The 24,308-nt window shown below is 40.2% G+C and overlaps 1 protein-coding gene across 2 annotated transcripts in view; it reads right to left on the reverse strand.

Moving 5' to 3' along the window:
• Window positions 1-24,308, reverse strand: part of GNAS (GNAS complex locus) — a 259,849-nt gene that overhangs the window by 50,217 nt on the left and 185,324 nt on the right. For both annotated transcript variants that reach the window (XM_084645478.1, XM_084645479.1), the window contains exon 5: window positions 10,768-10,865. In XM_084645478.1, coding sequence (XP_084501604.1) covers window positions 10,768-10,865 — 98 coding nt within the window. The remainder of the gene's footprint in view (window positions 1-10,767; window positions 10,866-24,308) is intronic.

A 24,308-nucleotide genomic window follows, 5' to 3' on the forward strand; every position in this document is an offset into this window, starting at 1 on the left:
CGAGAGTTTGAAGAACTTTCCCCAATTACCTCAAAGAATCAGCAGGCACGGCAGATCTATGAAGTAGCCTGTGGTTCAGCTGCTGCAGAGGCTATTTCTAATATTACACATACAAAAACTAAGTTAAAAGATTATGATGAAGGTTGCAAAGTCAAGCACTCAAAAGCTAGGAAATGAAAGAATTATGGTTGCCAGTGCAACCCTAATTTGGCCCCCTTATATATATGCATTATGACACAGTCATTAATTACGTGATGGCATAATATTTTTTCACAGGACCCTGCCTCATTCGGTGCACAGGATGGATGGTGCTCACTTTATGAGCATCTATTCATATACTTTATTTTTTCCTCATTGTTCAGCGTGTGGTTATATTTGCTGCACACTTTTCAAACCTGTCTGCATTGAAAACAGAAATAATTTCCACATGAGCTTTTCTATGGTGCTCATCACTAAGTCCTTCACAAACATTAACAAAAATATTTTCACAACACTCCTGTGACATGAGGGGACATTATTAATCCCATTTTACAGATGGGGAACTGGGGCACGGAGAGATTAAGGTCAAAACTAGCCACTGATTTTGAGTGCCCAATTTGAGATGCCCAGGAAGTGATTTTTCAGAGTACTTAATGTTATATAGCACTTTATATGTTCAAAGCACAGCTCCCATTACTTCAGTAGCATCTATGAGCGCTCAGCAAATGAGACCCCAGGGTCTCTAGTTGGGGATCCAGAAAATAGAACACAATTAGTGATCACGTGTGAAAAGTTTAGTTTAAGTGACTTGACTAGCATCACAGAGGCTATGGTTATGTCTACACTTAAAATGCAACAGCAGTCACACTTCCATGTGTAGAGACTCCCCACAGTGACAGGAGGGGTTCTCCCATCGCTGTAGTTAATCCACCTCCCTGACAGGTAGTAGCTAGATCAACAGTATTCTTCTGTCACCTAAAACTGTCTATAGTTAGGTCAGCACAGCATAGCTGAGTTAGGTCAGCATAGCTACATCTCTCAGGGGTGTGGACTTTTCACATCCTTGACAGACACAGGGCTTGTCTACACTGGCACTTTACAGCGCTGCAGCTTTCTCGCTCAAGGGTGTGAAAAAAACACACCCCCGAGCGCATCAAGTTTCAGGGCTGTGAAGAGCCAGTGTAGACAGTGCACCAGCACTGGGAACCGCACTCCCAGCACTGCTAGCTACGCCCCTCGGGGAGGTGTTCTTTTTAGAGCGCTGGGAGAGCTTTCTCCCAGTGGCCTGCCACGACTACACAAGCCAAGTTACAGCACTGCCGCGGCAGCACCTTAACATTCCCAGTGTAGATTAGCCCATAGTTATGCCCGTGTAAGTTTTCAGTGAAGACCAACCCTATGTCTTCACTACAGATTTATCTTGAATTATCTACACTCAAATTAATGCCTCTTGAGTTAGCCTGGCTTGAGTTAGTGGCCACATTGCAAGTAACACTTGGCTGCACAGAGTGGACTGGATTACCGCACAGAATGATTGTATTAGTAACACAGAGTGATTGCATTAGCACCTGACAAGTTGTGCCAACTAGCTCAGCGTTTCTCAAATGCGGCCACCAGGAGCTTTTCCTGTGGCCACAATTTCCTGGGCAGTGACCGGGGGGGTGGGGTGGGAGTGTGGACCCTCTCCCAGGGCTCCCAGCTTGGGTTGGACCCTGACCCCTCATGGAGCCACAAACACTGGAAAAACAGGTAGCCAGAGAGTTCCCACCTTTCCAGGGGCAGTGAGGCTCTGGCTTTGGGCTTCAGCCCTGGGGTGGGGGAGCAGAAGGCTTCAGTCAAGGGGCTTTACCCCAGTCACACGGAAGCATGTGCTTGGATCACCACCATTCCTTGGATCACCACCATCCCCGCATCGCCCCTGACCCCCGCTGTCTCCCTACCCACCTCCCCATCCAGGGCTAAATTTGTCCACTGACTTTCCAGGATTAAGTAACTCTGCTGTGAAAATTGATATTTGTATGTTTGTTAATATCACTTTTCACAGCCTTCCAGCTAGCTAGTAAGTCTGCTGTGAAAAGTGATATTAACAAATATTACTTTTCACAGCAACAGACTTACTAGCTAGCAAGTCTTTTAAAAAAAGCAACCAAAAAAGCAAAAGAAACAACAACAAAAAGACAAGAATGTGTAAAGCACCTTATTTGTATTTGTATTCTGTTTAGATCCAGTAAAGAATAGATACAACTGTATGTTATGTTTATTATTGAGTCTGCAAAAAGAAACTCTACGTAAATAAATTTGGACATGTATATTTATTTGTTTTTCCTGAAGTTAATTAAGTATTTTAGCAAAAATTGTCAGAGTGGCCACCACTCTGAGGCCACCAAAAAAATTGCTGAGAAGCCCTGAACTAGCTAGCTCTGGCCTATACCTCCTGATGGGCCAGCCAACACAACATTCAAGCTAAGGGTTTTTGTGCGTGCACGGGACTCAAGTTAGGATGTCAGCATAGGATTGCCAGGTGTCCAGCTGAAAAGGGAACTTGGGAGTGTCCAGTGAGATGTACTGACCGAACACCAGAAGTCCAGTTACCGCATGTGGGGAGGAAGTCGCCCAGCCCTGTAGTGGTGGCTCCCGTGGCAGCATGGATGCACCAGCTTTGGCCACAGGTGGCCCCTTCAAGGAGCATGGTTTGCAGTGCTGCAGTGGAGGACAGAGTGTGGGGGCCCATGATGAGCTGGGTAAGGGGCTCTCAGTGGGCATGGAATATTCCCCAGGAGGAAAGGAACACAAGCTGCTCTTCCAGCTGGCACTTCCTCCGTCCACGCACTCAGGCAGCTCCAGGGCAGGGAGAGCTCAAGCAGGCACGGAAGGGGGCTGTGGGGCACGTAGCACAGAGAGATGCAGGGGGGCAGCGAGGCAGGAGAGAGACCTCATCTGGAATACTATGTGCAGTTCTGGTCTCCCGTGTTTAAGAAGGATGAATTCAAACTGGAACAGGTACAGAGAAGGGCTACTAGGATGAGCCGAGGAATGGAAAAACTGTCTTATGAAAGGAGACTCAAGGAGCTTGGCTTGTTTAGCTTAACCAAAACAAGGTTGAGGGGAGATATAATTGCTCTCTATAAATATATCAAAGGGATAAATACCAGAGAGGGAGAGGAATTATTTAAGCTCACTACCAATGTGGACACAAGAACAAATGGATATAAACTGGCCATCAGGAAGTTTAGACTTGAAATTAGATGAAGGTTTCTAACCATCAGAGTGAAGTTCTGGAATAGCCTTCCAAGGGAAGCAGTGGGGGCAAAAGACCTATCTGGCTTCAAGATTAAACTCGATAAGTTTATGGAGGAGATGGTATGATGGGATAACATGATTTTGGCAATTAACTGATCTTTAACTATTCATAGTAAATAGGCCCAATGGCCTGTGATGGGATGTTAGATGGGGTGGGATCTGAGTTACTACAGAGAATTCTTTCCTGGGTATCTGGCTGGTGAATCTTGACCACATGCTCAGGGTTCAGCTGATTGCCATATTTAGGGTCAGGAAGGCATTTTCCTCCACAGCAGATTGGAAGAGGCCCTGAGGGGCTTTCGCCTTCCTCTGTGGCATGGGGCACAGCTCACTTGCTGGAGGATTCTCTGCACCTTGAAGTCTTTAAACCACGATTTGAGGACTTAATAGCTCAGACATAGGTGAGAAGTTTATTGCAGAAGTGGGTTGGTGAGATTCTGTGGCCTGCATTGTGTAGGAGGTCAGACTAGATGATCATAATGGTCCCTTCTGACCTTAATATCTCTGAGTCTGTGAGGAGAGCCGTGTCCTAGCTGGTCAGTGGGGCTGCCTAGTTGCTCCCATACAGCCGCAGGGCTCTTCTGATCTGCGCTCTCAGGCAGCCTGCTGGAGCTGGGGTTTGCAAGTCCCTTGGGAATGCTCACTCTGAAACTGAGGGGGGAGAGCAGTGAGCAATGGGAGGAGGCTGGGAGAGGAGTAAGTGGGGCATGTAGGGTGTTGGGGGGAAAAGACAGGGACGGGGTGGGGCCAGTTTTCAGACTTCATGTCAGCAGAGAGTAATTGAGAGCACAGGAGAGATGGTCTCCCTGCTCTCAGTTCAGGTGCCTGAATCCCACATAGCCAATAGCAGCCCAGAGCTCTACACTGACGAATGCCCAGTGCAGAGGGAATCTTGAGGGAATTTAGCCGCTGAAACCTAAGAAGTGTACTGAGTGCTGTAGAACCTCAGAATTAAGAACACCAAAGTTACGAACTGACTGGTCAACCACTCACCTCATTTGGAACCAGAAGTACGCAATCAGGCAGCAGCAGAAACAAGCAAACAAACAAAAAGCAAATAGAGTACCGGACTGTGTTAAATGTAGACGACTAAACAATAAAGGGAAAGTTTAAAAAAGATTTGACAAGGCAAGGAAAGTGTTTTTGTGCTTGCTTCATTAAAATTAAGATGGTTAAAAGTAGCATTTTTCTTCTGCATAGTAAAGTTTCAAAGCTGTATTAAGTCAATGTTCAGTTGTAAACTTTTGAAAGAACAACCATAAAATTTTGTTCAGAATTACAAAGATTTCAGAGTTATGAACAACCTCTATTCCTGACGTGTTTGTAACTCTGAGGTTCTACTGTATGTGCAAATTGCATTTTTTCAAAGGTTTATTCCTTGGCCAAGTTTGGGCAGATTTCACAGACTCCAAAAGTCATATCCCTGACATAAAAGCCACCTCAAACAAAGTTAAAGTCCCTGCTCTAAAGCATGGGGGTGGCTAGAACTTTTCAAAAAACCCCAACTTTTTAATTTGGGCAAAACAATCCATTTTCCCCTAGTCTTACTCTTGGAAATGGCTGAACCGTATTGGATAAAATTTTCCCAAAAAATTCAGCCTGAGGCAGACACTTGGCATGCAAAATTTCATACCAAATTATTAAAATTTGGCAAAGTTATAAGCACCTGAAAACAGGGTCCTATCATGGGAAGTATCTCACAACTTCAGTAACAGCTGGTTTTAACAGACCCGCCTATACTAGCTGAGCCCTAAAACATTAAAATAATTATTCAGATTAGTTTTAGGATTGTGTGGGATAAGATTGCACTTGACTAAAAACATTTGCTGTGTATACAGCACAATTTCTGAAGTGGGTTTAAAAAATGTTAACAATCTGTGTGGACAGCTTGATCAGGCAAAAGTCTCCTCATGAAAAAATGGTAGCAATTACTGTAGTCTGATCCTTGAGCTCCTAGACCATACATTAAATCTTAATACATTCCTTTTTTATATATATTTAGGCTCTTAATGTTTCCTACTGTATCCAGTTTCACAAAAGTAGAATATTAACTCATTCAGAAATTACAGCAAAATTAATGGCTCTGCTGAATTAACTCGATACACTTGTGCTCTGGAATCCTGTGGTTTTGGTAATATATTTAAGACTACAAGTTGCACTGATTGTTTTTTCTGATAACAAGACAGCCCTCCAAATGAGATTATGTCCCTTAATGGATTTTATTCCTTATAAACATTATACAAACTGCAAGGTAGATCGATGTAAAGACTGCCTTGAACATTAGTGACAGGAAGCAGTCTGATTAATCAAGAGCACAGCATCAAGACAATGCATTAGAACCTAGTTAATCCATACCTCAAGTGTCTGCATGTACAAACAGTGATCTCCCCAGCTCTGAAAGATTTAACAGCAGAGGCTGTAGTGAGGACTCACATTACTAAGATTTCACTACTTTTACAAAATGCACCACGGAACACGGACGAGTACACTAAGCATTACAACTATTTTAAAATAAATTATAAATGTCAAAATCAAAGAAGAGAGGATAAAGATTTTGAAGGTATTTTGGCATCTATCTGCATCTTTAGGCACCTAAATACTTTTACAAATCTGAACCACAACAAATTTGTTATGTGTTTGTACAGTACCAGGTAAAATGGGGCCCTCCCCCCACAGGTGCTACCTTAATACATTTAACCACACCAATGTGTATTTTGTGATGATTATTATTGTTTTGTAGCTGTGTGGCTTCACTTGCCCATTAACCATTAAAATTCAGCTGATAGTTCACAATGGCTATCCCACCCATTAATACGATGCAGTGAAGCTTTATTACAAGACAAAACCAAATTCAAGCTACAGAAATGTGCCTTTGGTGCTGCAAACAAATACTGAGGCAGTAAAATGGAGACAATGAACCTTACGTTCTTTAATATTAAATAGTAATGTGTATCTTTGAATAAAAATGCAGTTTTGTGCTCTTCATGGACTAGACAGGAATGTTGTTAAATCATCTATCATTGCTTTGAGTTTTCTGTATTCTATAACACCAGCCAGAAATAATGATAAATACGACAGGGCAACTTCTGTAAACATTTGTTTTTCCCCCAATGTGAATCTCTAGAATATTCAAGGACAAGGAGTCCTATTTTCCTCCTCAATGTAGTTCCCTTCTCACACCTACAGAACATTCTGTATTGAGTGAAACTGATGACAGCTCCCAGACAACACATTTTCTAAAAACAGAACTGAAAGTAACTAGTTACTAAGTTCAGTTAAGAGAAGGGAAACAGTCTCCTTCCTACTCCCCTGAAACTACAAGCGTTAGTAAGCAGGAAGCACAGTAAAGCTCATGATAAGTAGAGGCAGCTACTCTTTCAAAATCAACAGGGATGCCACTATGCTGACAAATTTTATTTACTCTCAGCAAACCCGGGTATAGTTTCAAGCTGCAGAACTGGAAGAGGGGTATTAAAGGCATAAGTGAGGGACAGAAGACAGCAGAAGAGTTGTTCTTACAGTTAAGGTTACAGCCCTGTACCTCCCAAGTAGTTCTATGTAAATTTCATCATAAAGCCTATTTTGGTGGGGAAGAGGGGGAAGAGAAAGAAAGAGGTATTCTGGGTGCATTAAATATTTAACCTACCATGGGAAGATGCTGAAGTTTTTAAATAGTCAGGATAAAGTAACTATAGGGCTTAGCTGCTGGACATGCATGGGAGAGAGATACTATTCCAAGATACTGATGCCTAGACAATACAGAGAAGTGTGCTCTAAAAATATGACTGATTAGATAGGGGATGGGGCTTCTTTCATGAAGATGGGAGAGGCAGCTACGATAAGCACCTCTGCTTTACACATGGGTGCACTTTTCTTGGTCTGTGAAAGAGTGAGTCTGCACATCCCAAAAATCTCTTGCTTTTCAACATGACCTAAAAGTAACATCATAACTTAAAATATCTTGGAACGCTCTGTTGGAAAATAGCTATTCTTTCTCTCAATATAGAGAATCAACTTTCCTCTTTAACCTCCCCCCCCCCCGCAACTATAAAAGGAGAAACAAAGCTATGCAGAAGACAGACCAGCCAACTCCTCAGATTTTTCCACTTAAAAAAAAGACTAGAGGGGCCAAATTATTTCACATTTTAATTTCTAAAAGAATGAAGGTCAATCTAGGCCATGGGGCAGGGCTTAGTCTTTCCATCTTGGCAAGTTACAGATAGGCACATGGATTCAGAGAGAAGAAACAGAATGCAAGCCCCAAACCTAGGAAAAATAAAGCTCAATGCACACACCATTACACACAAATTGCTGGCTTGAGGTGTGTCTCGCCCTAATACAGAAGGCCCACCCCTCTGAATCATTTTAACCTCCGTTGTACCGCTGTGCAAGGAGGCATGCACGTGGAAAGACCATGCAGGTCTGTCTCCATGCTCCCTTTGCACTGCCAAGAGGACTACAGCTCTGGCTCCAAATCAGCAAGTGGGAAAGGAAAGGGAGGAGTCACAGTCTGCCCCCAAAAATGCATAAGAGGATCCATGGAGGGGGCAGTGGCTGCTGTGCTAGCTCACTGGCTGGAACAGTAGCCACGCAGGGGCTGGATCACAGCCTTCCCACTGACTGAAGGCAGATGCCATCCCTCAACCTCCATTCTTCCTGCACAAAGGCTTTGTGTGGGCTTTCTGCAGGCTCTGCACAAGGATGGGTCAAGTTCACCTTTGATAAGCAAACTTTTGGAATGCCAAATAAATACATAAATTCCAAGTTGATTTCTTCACTGTTACTTTATAGAAAGACTAAAAAGCTTGGTTTTAAACAACTTATGAAACCCAAGTGTCCTGTATCTTTCAAACCCTTTTGTACATTAATACACTACTTGCAAGAGTGCAAACGTGCTTATTAGTAATATATATAAACATATATAAATAAAATAATTAGACTGCTCCTGTAAAAAACAACAACTATGTATTACACACTTGGAAGCAGCCCTAGTGAACATGACTATGGTAAAAAGTAATACACATTTACAAAAAAAAACCCAATCAGCCTTAGAAGTTGATAACTGTCAATCTCTAACAGCAAAATTGTATAAACTTAGAGTGTGAGTAGCTCAGAGGAGACAGAAGTCACTGAACATTTTTAAAAAGATTAACTTTGAGGAGCAAAAAAACTTCTTGGAAACTACATTTATTTTGAAAACAGAAGATGATTAATAGAATTTTTATTATTTAAATTCAGTAGTGCCCATTTCTTGTTTTACTCTGCAGTTTTAAAAAGCAAAAAGCGTTTAAAAACCTTGGATATTTTCTCTGAACAAACTGTCCACTTAGAAGAGTAATTTTACTGTAGAATAGAAACCTAGCTGCCATTACTATTATTAATGGCGGTCTTCACATTGAAACCAGAATAGTCCTCAGTGATGGAATCTCTGTTTTGTCTTTGCTGGATTTCTTTTATTGGTTTGTTTTAAGTGTGGCCATTGGATAACTTTCAAGATAATCAGTCTGTCATTATAATTTTGCTAAAAGTACTTTTTGATACTTTTCCAGAAGATTCAGTAGCAATGAGGTATGCTGTGATTTCAAAGCAGAGTTAATTTCTGAGCAAACATTTCTCATTATCAACTTTTTCCCTTTGGTTCTATGATATGAAAATTACTGAATAGTGCAGTATCAAAAAGCACCAAAAGGAACTATGACTAACAAGGACAAAATTCTTTATAAAAAGAACTACTAAAATGTTGCAATAAATTCTAAGTTAAAAAACAATCTGAATTTTGAGATTGTGGAATAAATTAAAAACAAATTGGACAACGAAAAATAATCTAGAAAAAATTCTGCAATTTGTCACCAGTGGTTAGGATTTATTTTTGGTTCAACAACCCATGCTGTAAAAATCAATGTTCCACTAGATGGAGCAGGATGGTAAAACCATCAAAGGCCATTCCTGCCTGCTGACCCAACACAAAATCCATGTCCAGCAATCATGAAATGACTGCAAAAAATATTTTAAGTTTTCTCCTGAGTTTTCATCTTAAGCAAAACATAAAACTGGTATCCCATTCCAGTACAGATCAACGTGACAGAGGGAGCACAAGTTCCTAATATTACCTACTTCTGCTATGCTAGCAGAAACAGCAAGGTAACAAACACTGCCAGAAACATGGTTTTTACTAGTTCCGTTAGTAAGGACAGGGCGACACTTTAGAGCATAGTGTTACACATCAAACTCAAAATCCCAAGCCCTTAAATATTTCTTGTTGTGTAGCAAATAAACTTACAATGAAACCACTTTAAGTGACCACATAAAGGACTAGAAAAATATCAGTAACCTAGAGGAGGGGGGTCTAAATGCAGGTCAAACAAAATCGTCCTAGAAACATTGTCATAACTTTAAAGTGGTTTCTTAAGACCCAGAACCGTGCAAGAGGCATGGTAAGCAGTCTCTTTATAGCAAAGATAATTTTAGACTTACTTTTGGTCTGAGGTAAACAGAGACATAAAATCATATTCTACTTTATCTAATGTTTTTAAACTTGTGAAAGACCCAGTCCTAAACACACAGTCTCAAGCACTACAGACCGCTGATCGTTATATGAAATGAGATGCAACTGTTTCCCCAATCACAAAATCTTGCTTTTGACTTCTACCCTAAGCTAAAAAGAAAGGATAGACTCCAATATTCATAGATGGTACCTTTTAACTATAACTCTTCCAAATAAAAAAAGGTTTCATTATGCACTCGAGAACTAGATGTTCTGGTGGTCCCTTTTGGCCTTCAACTCTAAGACTATGACCAAAGTATAAAGTAATCTTTATAGAAAACATACTAACATAGTAAAACAACCAAACTTCTGAACTATGCTATGAGTAAAGAACTGCAAATCTGCCTCCAATCTCTTAACATCCCTATAATTATTACTACACATAGTAATATTAATATGGGAGTGAAGTGATTCCCATTCTGAAACGTGCATGACCTGTGCATCAAGCCCCTGCTGGTGTTTCCACCACCTTCTTTTTAGCTGCTAAATTGCATTAAAAAGCTACAAATAAAGTAGATGTTCCTCCCGGTATAACTTTTCCATGTAAACAATTGCTGATGCCGCAGGGATTTTATTTGATTGCCAGTGGAAAAGGAGGTGGGGTCCAAGTGATTGTCACTGGAAAGGAAGGGGACTGGCTTTCAGACACACTATTAAGACACAGTTTATCTCAGGAAAAATTGAGTCCCCTGTCAAGACTGCTTAAAGGGATCTCCAATGTTTGCAATACAATTTTTCTTTAACATGTAAAGACTACCATTAGCTGACTATTTTTAGGAGGTCCCACAAGTGGCTGATTAAGATAATGTTTACTATACAGTGAAACCGTATTCTTTTCATGGGACAGAATGTGTGTGTGTCAGGAAACAAAGTGAATTCTATCATTTGCAAATACTAAAATTATAGCTATTGACAATACACATCAGAACAGAAGTACTACTTACTACTGTGCACAGTCAATCAATTGATATTCATTAGACCTCTCGTAGCAGGCTTTCACACCTTCATCTTGCCAAAGTGTTTTTGTGTGTTCATAAAACTCCTGAAAGCAAAACAGAGGGGGAAAAAGTCAGCAGGAAAAGGAGTATGTACATACAAAGAAAAACAATTATAAATGTTTTATGCTTAGTGCTAACTTTAGAGCACAGCTAGATGTCTGCACCATCTTGACTTTATACAAACTGATACACTGTCTCTGAACGGTTTTGTCTGTGGGCACAGATCATGTTCTCATACATGTACAGCTTTGAGCTTTTCAATAAGTACCACTAACTGTTTGGCAAAGCTTGCTCCCTAATTTCTCTCTTCTGCCAACTCTTGGTATTACCTTCCCTATGTTACTCAGTTCACCATTTTCAGGGGCAAGCACGTTTACATTGCCGAGTGCCAAGTCTTTTTTATTTTATTTTTTTTCACAAGGCATACATACCTGTAATTCTTATGTAAAGGTAGAGACCACATCCCTGATTTTAGACACAAGATGCAGAGGCTCAACAACAAACTAAAATAATTTAGAACTCTTGGGGAATCCACAGGCCATGTGACCAAAGGGCGTACACAGAATATCACCGCCTCTGTCAGCTTCAAACAACAACAAAACTCCAATTCACAGGAGGTGACTGAGTGTGGATCTAGGTAAAATTTTCCAAAAGCACTAAAGAGACCATTTTCAAAAGTGACTTAAGTGCCTAAGTCCCGCTAACTTTCAATGATGTGGGTTCCCAAGTGCCTACTCCACTTCTGAAAATGAGAGCTAGGCTCCTAAGTGATTTAAGTGCATTCAAAAATGTGATTCCGCTAATATAAATCACTACCTGCAGAGAACAGAAACTTTCTTCTCCACCAATAGATCCATGCCTGAAGACTACAAAGCTCAAAGGATGTCTCTTAAAAAGAAGATTTGCTTTTGTAAAAGTAAAATGTCAGGAATAAAACCTCACAGAGATAACTCAACCGAAAGCCTAGATTGCGAGGAGTAAGAGGTAGGAAAAGATGTCGTAAAAAGTAAGGTAACAGAAACACACTTCTGACATCTGTCCCCCAGATCCTCAATATCTACAAGTAACAGTGATGGGACACTAGCCCTACCTACTACATTCCATAATGTGACAGTCTGAATTCACACACACTGCAGCAGGAACATTTCTCAAATCAAAACAGAGCATGACCAATACATTAGTAAAATGATTCCATGCAGTAAGTCAAAATCCTAATTCAGAAAATATGTATGGTAACAAATAAAACCCTCCCTCTTAATAAATGTACTAAAAATAAAAATAGATTATCTAAGAAATATATATCTACAAATTCCAGTTCCGCACAATATGGGTATAATAAGGAACTAATGGGGAAAAGGAGACAAATAAACAATACATGCTATATTACATTCTAAGTAGATAGTGATGCAGCTCCCTGAAAAGTATTTCCACACAGACCTACAAAAGAAACAGTGAAACATCCCATCCCAGAATGCAGACGTAATACAAATTGGAAAGCATGTGCTATGCAAAAACACTGACACTTTTTCAAAAAGACACAGAAATAAAACAGTGCAAAGGGCTCTCTCTTTGTCGTAAATTTTTTTGTTTATTTAGTTTATTTATTTATTTTTGAAGTAAAAGGAGAGTGCAGATCCAAATCGACTTTCTCCAAGAGATGATTCACAACTTGTAGATTATATTGACTGACTCTACATGCTAGTGACAACTGATTTCCCTGCTGCGTAAGTGACCACTTGGAAGGACGGTTTGGACACAGTTCAATACCCAACTTTGAGAGTTTTCTGATATAAGCAGGAAGATCTTGTACTGTCCATATGTGCAGAGAGTAAAAATAAATAAATATTTAATTAAAAAACCAACAACAAATGCCTGAATATCTGGTTTGAACAACATAAATTCCAAGAACACCAGGCCTCCAAAAGTCTAAAATGCATAAGGGGCCACTCTCCATCTCAGTCCATCATTGTGACAACAGGAGGCCTGAAAATTTCAAATTCCTTAAGGGAAGGAATATTTGCTGTGTAACATATTTCAAGAGATGCATCAATGTGATTTACTTGAAGACTGGGTAGAAGTTTTAGGTAGAGCAGAATGCAGACACTTGCTGGGCAGAATAGGGCTAAAGGAAAAGGGAATACCTGTGCTTTGAGCTTTGCACTGGCTTCCTGTTTGCTTCCAAGTGCAACTCAACATATTGATTATCTCCAAAGACCACATCTCTCTATGCTATGCTACTGCTGGCTGGAATACCACTACTAAACCCAGAGATGGGCAACAGTGAGCTCTTGGCTAAGGGTTACCACCTCTGAAGCCTGGCTGGCTGTTCATCTATCAAAATGACAGCCTATCAAACTGCAGTAAACTCTACACTTGATTAACACACATTCAGTTCCTCAATTTGTACATATACTATGCACAGATTAGATACTACAGGGCCACATTCATTCAGTGGAATGATTTATTTATCTAATCAGAATTTTTTTTCCAGTCTTTTCATTTATTAATGACTAATAAGCTAATTTCCACAGAAAGAGGTTCATTATAGGGGCAGCTTGCCATTTACCCGACCTGCTGAAAATAAATAATGTTTAAAAAAATTAAAAGGGAAAAATAAGAATTCTAAACTTAGTTTTGAGGCATTTAAGCTGGGCCATAACAAACATTCTGGCTCCCTTTCAAGTTCCCCAAATCCGCTATGATAAAAATATTTATTTTATTCTTTTCCTCACTTAATGGTGATATATTGCCTGAATTTAAGGTCTGTTTATAGTTTTGGAAGTGTCAGCAATCCACTCAATTAAAAAAAAAATTAAAAAACACAGACTGGTTCATTTGTGTTCAAACCTACACAGAAGTGTAAAGGTATTGCTCTTCTGGGTTCCAAATAAGTGGTGATTGCTGGAAGGTATCTGTATCTCAAGAATAATATAATTGGACAACATCAGACTTCTAACATCTGTATCTTACAAAATAAATTATCAAAGGATTTACAGGATTTAACTTTTTGCAGTGTAACAGATGTAAGCACACTGGATTTATGGATTAAAAGCACCATACAAAAGCTAGATATTATTATTATGCCAGAGTTAAATACTACATATGTTCCTAAAATGGATTATAATCAAACACATATCCCAGGAAAGCTCTATACTTCAGTACACCTGCCACAGACATACTAAAAATACTATATGAAAAAAGGCTTTCTGCATGTGAAAAAGTAAGTTTCAGCTTCAGCAACTTTACATGTTTCATATATAATCATATTTCTGGCTTCTAGCCCAAGAAAGTATTTTTGAATAAACTTAAAAGAAACAAGCAACAACTTAGTAATTTAAGTACACAAAACACTGCACACACTACTGTTATAAATAACCATAGACTTTTCTGCCTATCAGAGCTTTTAAGCAGTTTGGATTTAATTCCCTTAGACCGGTTATTCACTGGCTCAAGTACCATATTCCGGTCACCTTTTCTGCAAGCAGAACTGCACATCACCTTTCCAATAATCATTGTACAGTTGTTGGGTTTTTTAAAATTACATTTCCCCTACTTCTTGTTTAAAGGAAAGGAATTTCTCTAAACAACCCTGCAGTTTTAAGACACCATTGCTTGGATATCTCTTCAGGAGCTCGGCTATGGAAATGGCAGTTTACCAATGAGCAGAATATTCCTATTTCATGGGCATACGTGTTTAGGTTACACCCTCCCCAGAAAAATACGTCAGAAGCGCCTCACATTCTTATACTGTCCATGTGATCATAAGACAGCAGCCATATCCAAACCCAATTCCCAAAGTTTTATTTTAGGACCTCTACAAAGAAATTCAGCTTCTTGGTTTTTGCCAGCTGCAATCCCCTTTCAGCCAATGTGTTTAGTTACAGCTCTAACTATTCTAGTATGTTAATGGTGATCACAGAATCATAGGACTGGATGGGACCTCAAGAGGTCATCTAGTCCAGTCCCCTGAACTCATGGCACGACTATTATCAAGACCATCTGCCATTTGTTAACTGGAAGTAGATTTAGCAGTCCAGATGAATTTGCAGGTCTAATCTGCACACATGATCACCCTGAGCGTTTGTGCAATTGTGGCAAGCAAGCATCTAAATGAACAGTCAAGCGCACATTAATCACTATTGGGTGTTCACTCTCAGTAACTGTGCACACAAATTAGCCACATAAATGTGCACTCATTTTTGAATTTCCCCAATGGTGTAATCCTAATCCTCCCCCACACATGTTTTTTTCTATTGAGGGCATGGAAAAATGTATTTAGAGAATGAGGTTAATTTTTTCAGCCTTTTTTTTTCTTAAGTGTTTATGGAACAAAAAGCTTAATTTGATATCAACTGGTGTTACACCAAAGAAAGACTGTGGGATTCTAAATATTAACAGTATTAAAGTTAAGTCAAATTCAAAACCGCAGCTGTCTTTCTTTAACATCAAAACAACAAGGAGTCTGGTGGCATCTTAGCCTTTAAGGTGCCACCGGACTCCTTGTTTTTGTGGATATAGACTAACACGGCTACCCCCGTCTCTTTAACATGAATTTTAATCGATATTTGAAGAAAGAGAAACAACAATTTCCTTGCGAAGGAAAATGCCGATGGGATAGGAGAAGCAGGATAAAGTTTCAATCACTATTACTTCAAAAATCTCTCTTGCCACTCGTTAGTTCAGGGTAGTTCTTTTCCTTCCCCCATCCCTTTTTTGTGCTCAGTTAATTTTCTACTTCAGTAAATTCTTAATTCTCAGTCTTGGTTTCATTTCTCCTACCCCATGAGTTGCCCTCTGATTAAAACTTTGTATTTTCTAGGCATTTCTTGTTCTGATTGTTCCTTTCCCCTGGTCCCACAACTTGGAGTTTATTTTTAGTTATAAAGCTATTCACAGTGCAGCGAGGGAAAGGACGTGTTGTCCAAAGTCCCTGCTGCTCTGGTTACCTGAGAAGAAAGGAGGAGAAAGAAAGATCGATTTGCATTTCCGTGGAACTTTCTCATAGCTAAACTCTTATTGCCCTAACAGATTTTGGATAGCTAGCCCAGCAGTTCGGTGTACATTTAGTACGAAAACAGACTTAAACTGAAGACATCATCTGAAAGGTGAATTATCTTCACATACGCCCTAAAATATTAAGTTTCTTTTTTCAGATCAGCAATCAGCATAAAAATGAACTCAAATTTACAAAAACGTCAGCAAACCATATAGCGTCCTCAGGCGCTGCAAATGTATGTTTGTATTAGGAGAAAAGAAACAGCAGCTTAATGAAAAAAAATGCATGAGAACAATGAACCTCTGTTGCATCTATCCAGGACCTTAACTTTATGTTCCAACACACTTTTGATCTTCCTCCCCCACTCTTGCCATCTCACCCATTAACTTCTCTTGTCCCAGAGTTTTGTTACCTTGATGCGTCTCTTCAAATCAAGCAACAGCAAAACAACTGAGGAAATATAAAACTACCACAATTTTACTGTACTTTTTACGTTGTATTAACTACTTAGCTGCTGAATGATTTACCAAGGCTGTTCAGCACGTTCTGTTCCAAGACTGTTCAGTGTTCTGACTTCCTATTTATTTCAAGTCCATGCCTAAGAATGCTCAGTGTAGAACTTTTATTACTGTAATCGTGGACAGAAAAGACCACAAACTTTTTGAGATTGTGGCATAATTTATACTAATTTAATTCTCACGTATCCAGCTCTCATACCTATGGGCAGGCTGACATTGTAAGTTAACGACAGCCTCTTTTCACCCTAAACTATCATCCAGGGACACCAATGTCTCACTTTGGCTCACCTGAGCAAAACACAACCAAGCAGTCAAAGGGGCAGTGACACACATTAACCTGTAAAATGCCTAAATCTCACACCGCGAGGTTGGAACCTTCCATGGTTGAACCTACTTCAGTCCCCCAATGGCTGGTGTGTTAATCAGTGAGAGAAGGAATCCCCCCACCTCCCAAATGCACCAAGAGTGATAGGTAATAGACTTCCCCTATTAATGATGATTTAAAAGTCAGTCAATTCTAATACATTGCATTTTTCCAGACCCTTTTTACCCAGAACCCTAACGTGCTTTGCAAACATTAATAAATTTAGTCTCAACCCCTGTGAGGAAGGAACCAAGGCACAGAGGTTGGATAACTTGCTCAGGACCCTAGAGGAAATCTCTGGCACAGCTAGGAACAGAACTCCTGGACTCCTGACTCCCATTCTGATGTCTTACTCACATTTTACAGTAAGGGCTTCTCAGGAGGACTATTCATCACAGCAATTAGGTCTAAGAGCAGCAAGCTTATGTGAACAGAGGAAAGTAAAAATAAACCATGAAAAAACCTCCCTGGAAACTCAACATGGAAGCAATTTAAAAATGGAAATTTTCCAGAACAAGCCAATGTAACCACGCTGAAAATATAACCAAAGCATTTCATCCTACAACCAGGATAACCTAGTGCAGGACAGAAACAAGATACAGTAGTTAAGCACATAACTGAATACACTACTCTTACAGGAAGGAGATTAGGAGAAGCTCCTCTTGTCATGATGTTATAGAGGAGAAAAAATAACACCAGATTCTTGCATTACAAGCTTTTAGGGCCATGTGAGCTCTAGGCTAGTCAGCAGAAAGGCTGAGTCTGGACTTGACACCTAATCAGTGACGTGCCCAGAAAGAGTGTCCTCACAGTGATATATCCCATGTCCCCCAAAATAACATTTGGGTCACAGTAGTGGGAGATGGATAAACGAGAGGCCATCTTCTTTATCCTCCTTCCTGTCATAATAGGCAGGAAGACTGGGCCAAATTAGCAATAAAATATTTTAATACTGCAGATTAGACTTTTCTGGTGTCTGTCCTGCTAATCTGAACTGCACCCACAAATATTTATGCAATCTTTTTAATATGGTTATTAACTGTTCATGTGGGATGGAAAAAGAATTCAAGTCCACATTCCTTGAACTTTATTGGTGTTTCAAAATCAGGAAGTACAATAAACAGTGAGTAAGAGATTAGTGTCTTAGAAAGTAAGAATTGTTTTTTTTTTGTTTTGTTTTGCCCATGTGGGGCAATCTTTTGTCTTGAGACCATCTCAAAAAATCCTCAAACCCTTTGGCCTCAATTCTGATATCTCTTACACAAGTGCAAATCAGGAGTGTAAAACTGGTGAGAGATGAGAACCAGACACAGGGAGTATAACTATGCTCTACCTTTATTAGAAAACCACTTCCATTTAAAGCAGCTGATCTGAGTAATTTAAAGCATGTTAATTGGTTTTTTAAAACAGATTTCAATCTTTAAAAATTACAACAGCTGCACTCTAAGGATTCTGAAATAATCTTTAGTATCACTAAATTAGCAAAATGAAGGAAGCATGTAGCAATAATAAATGGGTAAGGAAAAAAACTGGAGAAAACCTTAAGGTCACATTTAATTCTCAGATGTTTGCCTGAGGGGCAAGATAAGGTTGGAAGATGTTTGCTTACGGAAAATATAAATTTTTGCTTCATATTTAGGTGAAAAGCAGAAACTAACTGAAGTCAAGCAAGGCCACTGTGGAGAAGCGAAATAAATTCTTTGCATTGGTCATCATGGTTGAAGACGTGAAGGAGATTCCCAAACCTGAACCATTCTTTTTAGGTGAGAAATCTGAGGAATTGTCCCAGATTGAGTTGTCAGTAGAGGAGGTTTTGGAACAAATTGACAGTAATAAGTCACCAGGACCAGATGGTATTCACCCAAGAGTTCTGAAGGAACTCAAATGTGAAATTGCAGAACTACTAACTGTAGTCTGTAACCTATCATTTAAATCAGCGGAGGATAGTTAATGTGACGTCAATTTTTAAAAAGGGCTCCAGAGGTGATCCCAGAAATTACAGGCCAGTAAACTTGACTTTAGTACCGGGCAAACTGGTTGAAACTATAGTAAAAAACACAATTGTTAGACACATAGATGAATATGATTTGTTGGGGAAGAGTCAATGTGGTTTTTGTAAAGGGAAATCATGCCTCACCAATCTACTAGAATTCTTTGAGGGGGGTCAACAAGCATGTGGATAAGGGGGATCCAGTGGATATAATGTACTTAGATTTTCAGAAAGCCTTTGACAAGGTCCCTCACAAAAGGCTCTTAAGCAAAGTAAGCGGTCACGTGATAAAAGGGAAGTTTCTCTCATGGACTCATAACTGGTTAAAAGATAGGAAACAAAGGATAGGAATAAATAGTCAGTTTTCAGAATGGAGAGAGGTAAATAGTGGTGTCCTCCAGGGGTCTGTACTGGACCCAGTCCTATTCAACAATTCATAAATGATCTGGAAAAAGGGGTAAATAGTGAGGTGGCAAAATTTGCAGATGACAGAAAACTACTCAAGATAGTTAAGCCCCAGGCGGACTGCGAAAAGCTACAAAAGGATCTCTCAAAACGTAGTGACCAGGCAACAAAATGGCAGATGAAATTCACTGTTGATAAATGCAAAGTAATGCACATTGGAAAACATAATCCCAACTATACATCTAAAATGATGGGGACTAAATTAGCTGTTACCACTCAAGAAAGAGATCTCAGAGTCATTGTGGAAAGTTCTCTGAAAACATCCACTCAATGTGCAGCAGAAGTCAAAAAAGTGAACAGAATGTTGGGAATCATTAAGAAAGGGATTGATAATAAGTCAGAAAATATCATATTGCCTCTGTATAAATCCATGGTACGCCCACATCTTGAATACTGCGTGCAGATTTTGTCACCCCATCTCAAAAAAGATCTATTGGAATTGGAAAAGATTCAGTGAAGGGCCACAAAATGATTAGGGGGTATGGAACGGCTGCCATATGAGGAGAGATTAACAGGATTGGGATTTTTCAGTTTGGAAAAGAGACGACTAAAGTGGGATATAATAGAGGTCTACAAAATCATGACTGGTGTGGAGACAGTAAATAAGGAAGTGTTATTTACTCCTTCTCAAAACACAAGAACTAGGGGTCACCAAATGAAATTTAATAGGCAGCAGATTTAAAATAAACAAAAAGAAATATTTTTTCACACAATGCACAGTCAACCTGTGGAACTCCTTGCCAGAGATGTTGTGAAGGTCAAGACTACAACAGGGTTCAAAAAAGAACTAGATAAATTCATGGAGGATAGGTCCATCAATGGCTATTAGCCAGGATGGGCAGGGATGGTGTCCCTAACCTCTGTTTGCCAGAAGCTGGAAATGGCAAGAAGGGATGGATCACTTGATGATTACCTTTTCTGTTCATTCCCTCTGGGGCACTTGGCATTGGCCACAGTTGGAAGACAGGATACTGGGCTAGATGCACCTTTGGTCTGACCGAGTATGACCTTTCTTGTGTTATGTTCTTAAGTCACAAGCTTTTGAGTTTGAATAATTCTGATTTGTATCTTCTATAAAAACAATTAAATAGGAACCAAAAGTAGCCAAAAATTACCAATCACATTTTGTAGTAGGGAAGTTTCCTGGAAAGAAATAGCCAGGAGACTAGTCTTGCATATCTATTTCTTGTTTCCTATAACACTAATTCATCTATTGGTACATTCAAATACAATATACTATATAGCAGTGTCAATGTAGGTTTTTTTCTGCACTATATAATGAAACCCTTAATAGGACTAAAAACAAACCAGAATGACATTTTAATGAGAGATGAGACCCCATAGTCTTATAAGATCTAAAACCTTAGTCCAAAAGTTATCCATATCATTGGACAACTACAGTAGAGCTACCAGTCTGCGTTAACTGATTAGAATAGTTTTCTTCATCCCAGTAATTTCCCACTAAAATGAATTAACAGTTGCACAACACACATCCAAACTGTTGTTGAACTGGTGTAAGCTATAGTAGAGTTTTAAAACCACTGCTGACAACATGGCACACCTGAGCAGGGTGAAGAGAGATTCTTCCTGAAAACCATGAGCATAGTTTGGGGGGAGGGAAGGACAGGGGGAACGTCGCCCCCCAAACCGCAAGCCTCAGAAGGTTTGGAATTTGCCTACCCCATGCTTGGCCCCACTGGCCTTACTGGAGCTGTCCCCATTCCCCCCAAATATAGAAGTCAAACTATGCCTATGCTGAAAACCATGTTAACGAGACTGTGCACTTGCCACCTCAGTAGTGTATACTTCAGTTTCATGACACAGTGATAACATAATTTCGAGGAGGGAAGGAAAAAAAAATCCATGCCCAAATCGGTCAGGAAAACCACGCTAGCATGACACTGACTATAGTGAGGACAGGGCCAGAGCTGAAACTGTGCACGTGGGGTAAGGACACGGGCTATCAAGCTGCAAGTCTGAACACACTCCTTAAGCAACAGGGCACACTCCCTTGAAACTCCAGATTATAGGTCAGTACAGTCCTTGGGCATGCCTTCGGAGTGTTTGCTTGTGTGCTAGGAAGGTCAGGGATCGCATCCTACTCCTTACACAGAGGTAATGTGGGTTGTGGAGGAAAAGATGCCCTTTTCATTCCATCTAATGTTCATCATGCACACAATATTCTGATCAGGGCAGGATCTAGACCAATATTTGTAGCAAATGTTAAGTGGCTCACTTTCAAAGTGAGCAATGGGAAAAGATATATTGTTACTAAACAGAAAAGAGCCAAGAATATCGATGAGAGGCTTGAGAAACAAGAAATAAAAGATGAAATCCCCAAACTGCAGGTCAGTAAAACTCAAATGTATTATAGTATGAATATACAACAGACTACTCTATTTGCCTGCTTGAAAGTGGGGATACAAATCTGATAGATTTCTTGAAGCAACAGCCCTGAAAAATCTGAGGCTAGATACGGAAGGTGACACAGTGACATGATAATATTTAAGATTCCTAATTTACATGACAAAGAAACATGCTTAGTGGGGCTTTTTGTTTAATTTACTAGGAGATGCTTTATTCCTCTGTGAATTGTGGAGAATACTCCAATACAGTGAATGAATAAGCAATAGTTTGAGTCTACATATATTTATTTATGGTAGTTTAAGCAGACTTCTGGAAGGGAAAAAACTATTTACAAGTGAGACAAAGAAACAGCGTTCCACCCAGGAAAGAAGTTAGCGAGATAAAACGCTGGATGACACCAAGGGTATGCTCTACTCAGTAGTGCAGATCTAATCAAGTTAAAATGCTCTTTATAATAAAGGGGTCGGCAACCTGTGGCACGCAAGCCGATTTTTACTGGCACACTGCTGCCAGCCAGGGTCCCGGCCGCTGCCCCCGCTCAGCCCCGCTGCTGGCCTGGGTGAACGGAACCTCAGGCTGGCAGCGGGCTTAGCGGGGCTGGTGGCTGGGACCCCGGCTGGCAGGAGCCGGCAGACGGAACCCCAGACCGGCCGCAGGCTGAGCCGCTCAGCCCGTGGCCGGTCTGGGGTTCTGTCCGCTGGTGTAGTGTATTAAATTTCTCCCCATAGGAATGGGCTGCTTGCGGTGCACCAGGACTGGCAGCCATAAGTAAGTAGCACATTCCTACGGGGTGAAATTTAATACACTACACCTGGGTAGGGAAGGCTCTGCCTCCCCAAACAGCCCGCCCCCTATCTGCCCCCTCCCACTTCCCACTCCCTGACTGCCCTCCTCATAACCCCTGACCCATCCAACCTCCCCCCCCCACTCCTTGCTCCCTGACCAAACCCCCCCCATCCGCCCCCGGGACCCTCCACCCCTATCTGCCCCCTCCCCCGGGACCCCACCTCCCCATCCAACCCCCCTGCTTCCTGTCCCCTGACTGCCCCGACCCCTATCCACACCCCCGACGAACTCCCCCGAGACTCCCACCCCTATCCAACCACTCCTGTTCCCTGTCCCCTTACCATGCCGCTCAGAGCATCAGGACTGGCAGCCATAAGTAGTACACAGTAAGTAGCATATTTCTATGGGAAGAAACTTAATACACTACACCTGGCCCCGCTCAGCCCGCTGACGGTCTGGAGTTCTCAAAATATGTTCTCTCACCCCTTATCAAAAATTACACTACAATTAGCTTAAAAACATTGTTTGTATATTACAGTAATTGTTAAAAAAATATATATAACGTTAATAAATACATAGGTTTGATGAAACAAAGTAGTTGTACTTATGTGCCTGTGCTTAATTTGTGTTTTCGATGATTTACCTTCCAAAAAAATCTCACATCTCGCACTCCCAGAAAGGGGATCTCGCGCACCCCAGGTTAAGAACCACTGCACTAAACTGATAAGATCTGCATTTTAATTTAATTTTAAATGAAGCGTCTTAAACATTTTAAAAACCTTGTTTACTTTACATACAACAATAGTTTAGTTACATAATATTGACTTGTAGAGAGAGACCCTCTAAAAACGTTAAAATGTATTACTGGCATGCGAAACCTTAAATTAGAGTGAATAAATGAAGACTCGGCCCACCACTTCTGAAAGGTTGCCGACCCCTGGCTTAGACAAATGTTTAGTAAATTTAAGTAATGGCATCCAGGTGAGCTAGTGTTCTATAAATGTCAGCTAGAGAAAGTGTTAAAGACTTAAGAACACTTGAGGTTGAATGCTTCTCTCTCTCTCTTTTTTTTTAAAAATATAATCCTCAGGAGAAACTCTAGGCCTGGGAAAAAATAAGAATCCAAGACCAGGCTCTTGAGAGACATTTTAAAGGATAAAGTATTAGTAGAAGAAAGAAAGAAAAAAACTGGACAAACTGTCTGAAAGGCTTTGTTCCCTCCAAATATATAAATACCCAGGAGACTTTTTAAAATGTAGTTTATGAAGCCATGTTTTATAGGCATTATGAAGTTGGCAGGGCAAGTGAAACCATGACACCACATTCACAGGAACATGGATGCATAACCTTACCTTCTCTTTGTAAAATATAACGTAGGGTGGATCTGACATTAGAACTGCTTGTTTACTGATTCCAGCTAAGTCAATGTTACTTGGGGGAAAAAAAAAACTGTTAAAAAGGTGTGTACAGCAGTTACACAATGTTGTGGTTAAAACTGGGATTCAATTTCGTTAGGACAAAGTTCAATGTCCCATGAAACTACATGTTTCATAATAAGAGTTTTAAATAGGTCATCCCCTAGTAAACCTAGTGATTAAAGGTCAAACAAAAATCACGTCCTGAGCTGTAAAACCGTATCTCAGGAGACATCTCTCTTCCAGGTTGTTTAGTCTTTAGACATAAAAATAACCCCAAAACCTTGGTTGCAAATTCCCTTACAACCAAGATCTATAAACTGTGGACCTACAAAGTTTACTTTCATGAGAGTCAAGCAGCATTGTTGCATTCCACTTACACCTCGGTATAAGAACATAGGAGCTCCAGCAGGAACTGCAGAGGTTGATTTTTCTTTCTAGGATAAGCAAATACAAGAGAAACAGATTTATTTTATTCTATTCTGATTTGAAATCAAATGGGGTACTACTGATATTAAGGCTACTCAGACTAGGAACCCAAATGATCCGCACCCTTTGGTAGTACTACTTACATTTATGGGATAAC

The sequence above is a fragment of the Lepidochelys olivacea genome, assembly GCF_965140295.1.
Source record: "Lepidochelys olivacea isolate rLepOli2 genome assembly, chromosome: 13".
NCBI lineage: Eukaryota > Metazoa > Chordata > Testudines > Cheloniidae > Lepidochelys > Lepidochelys olivacea.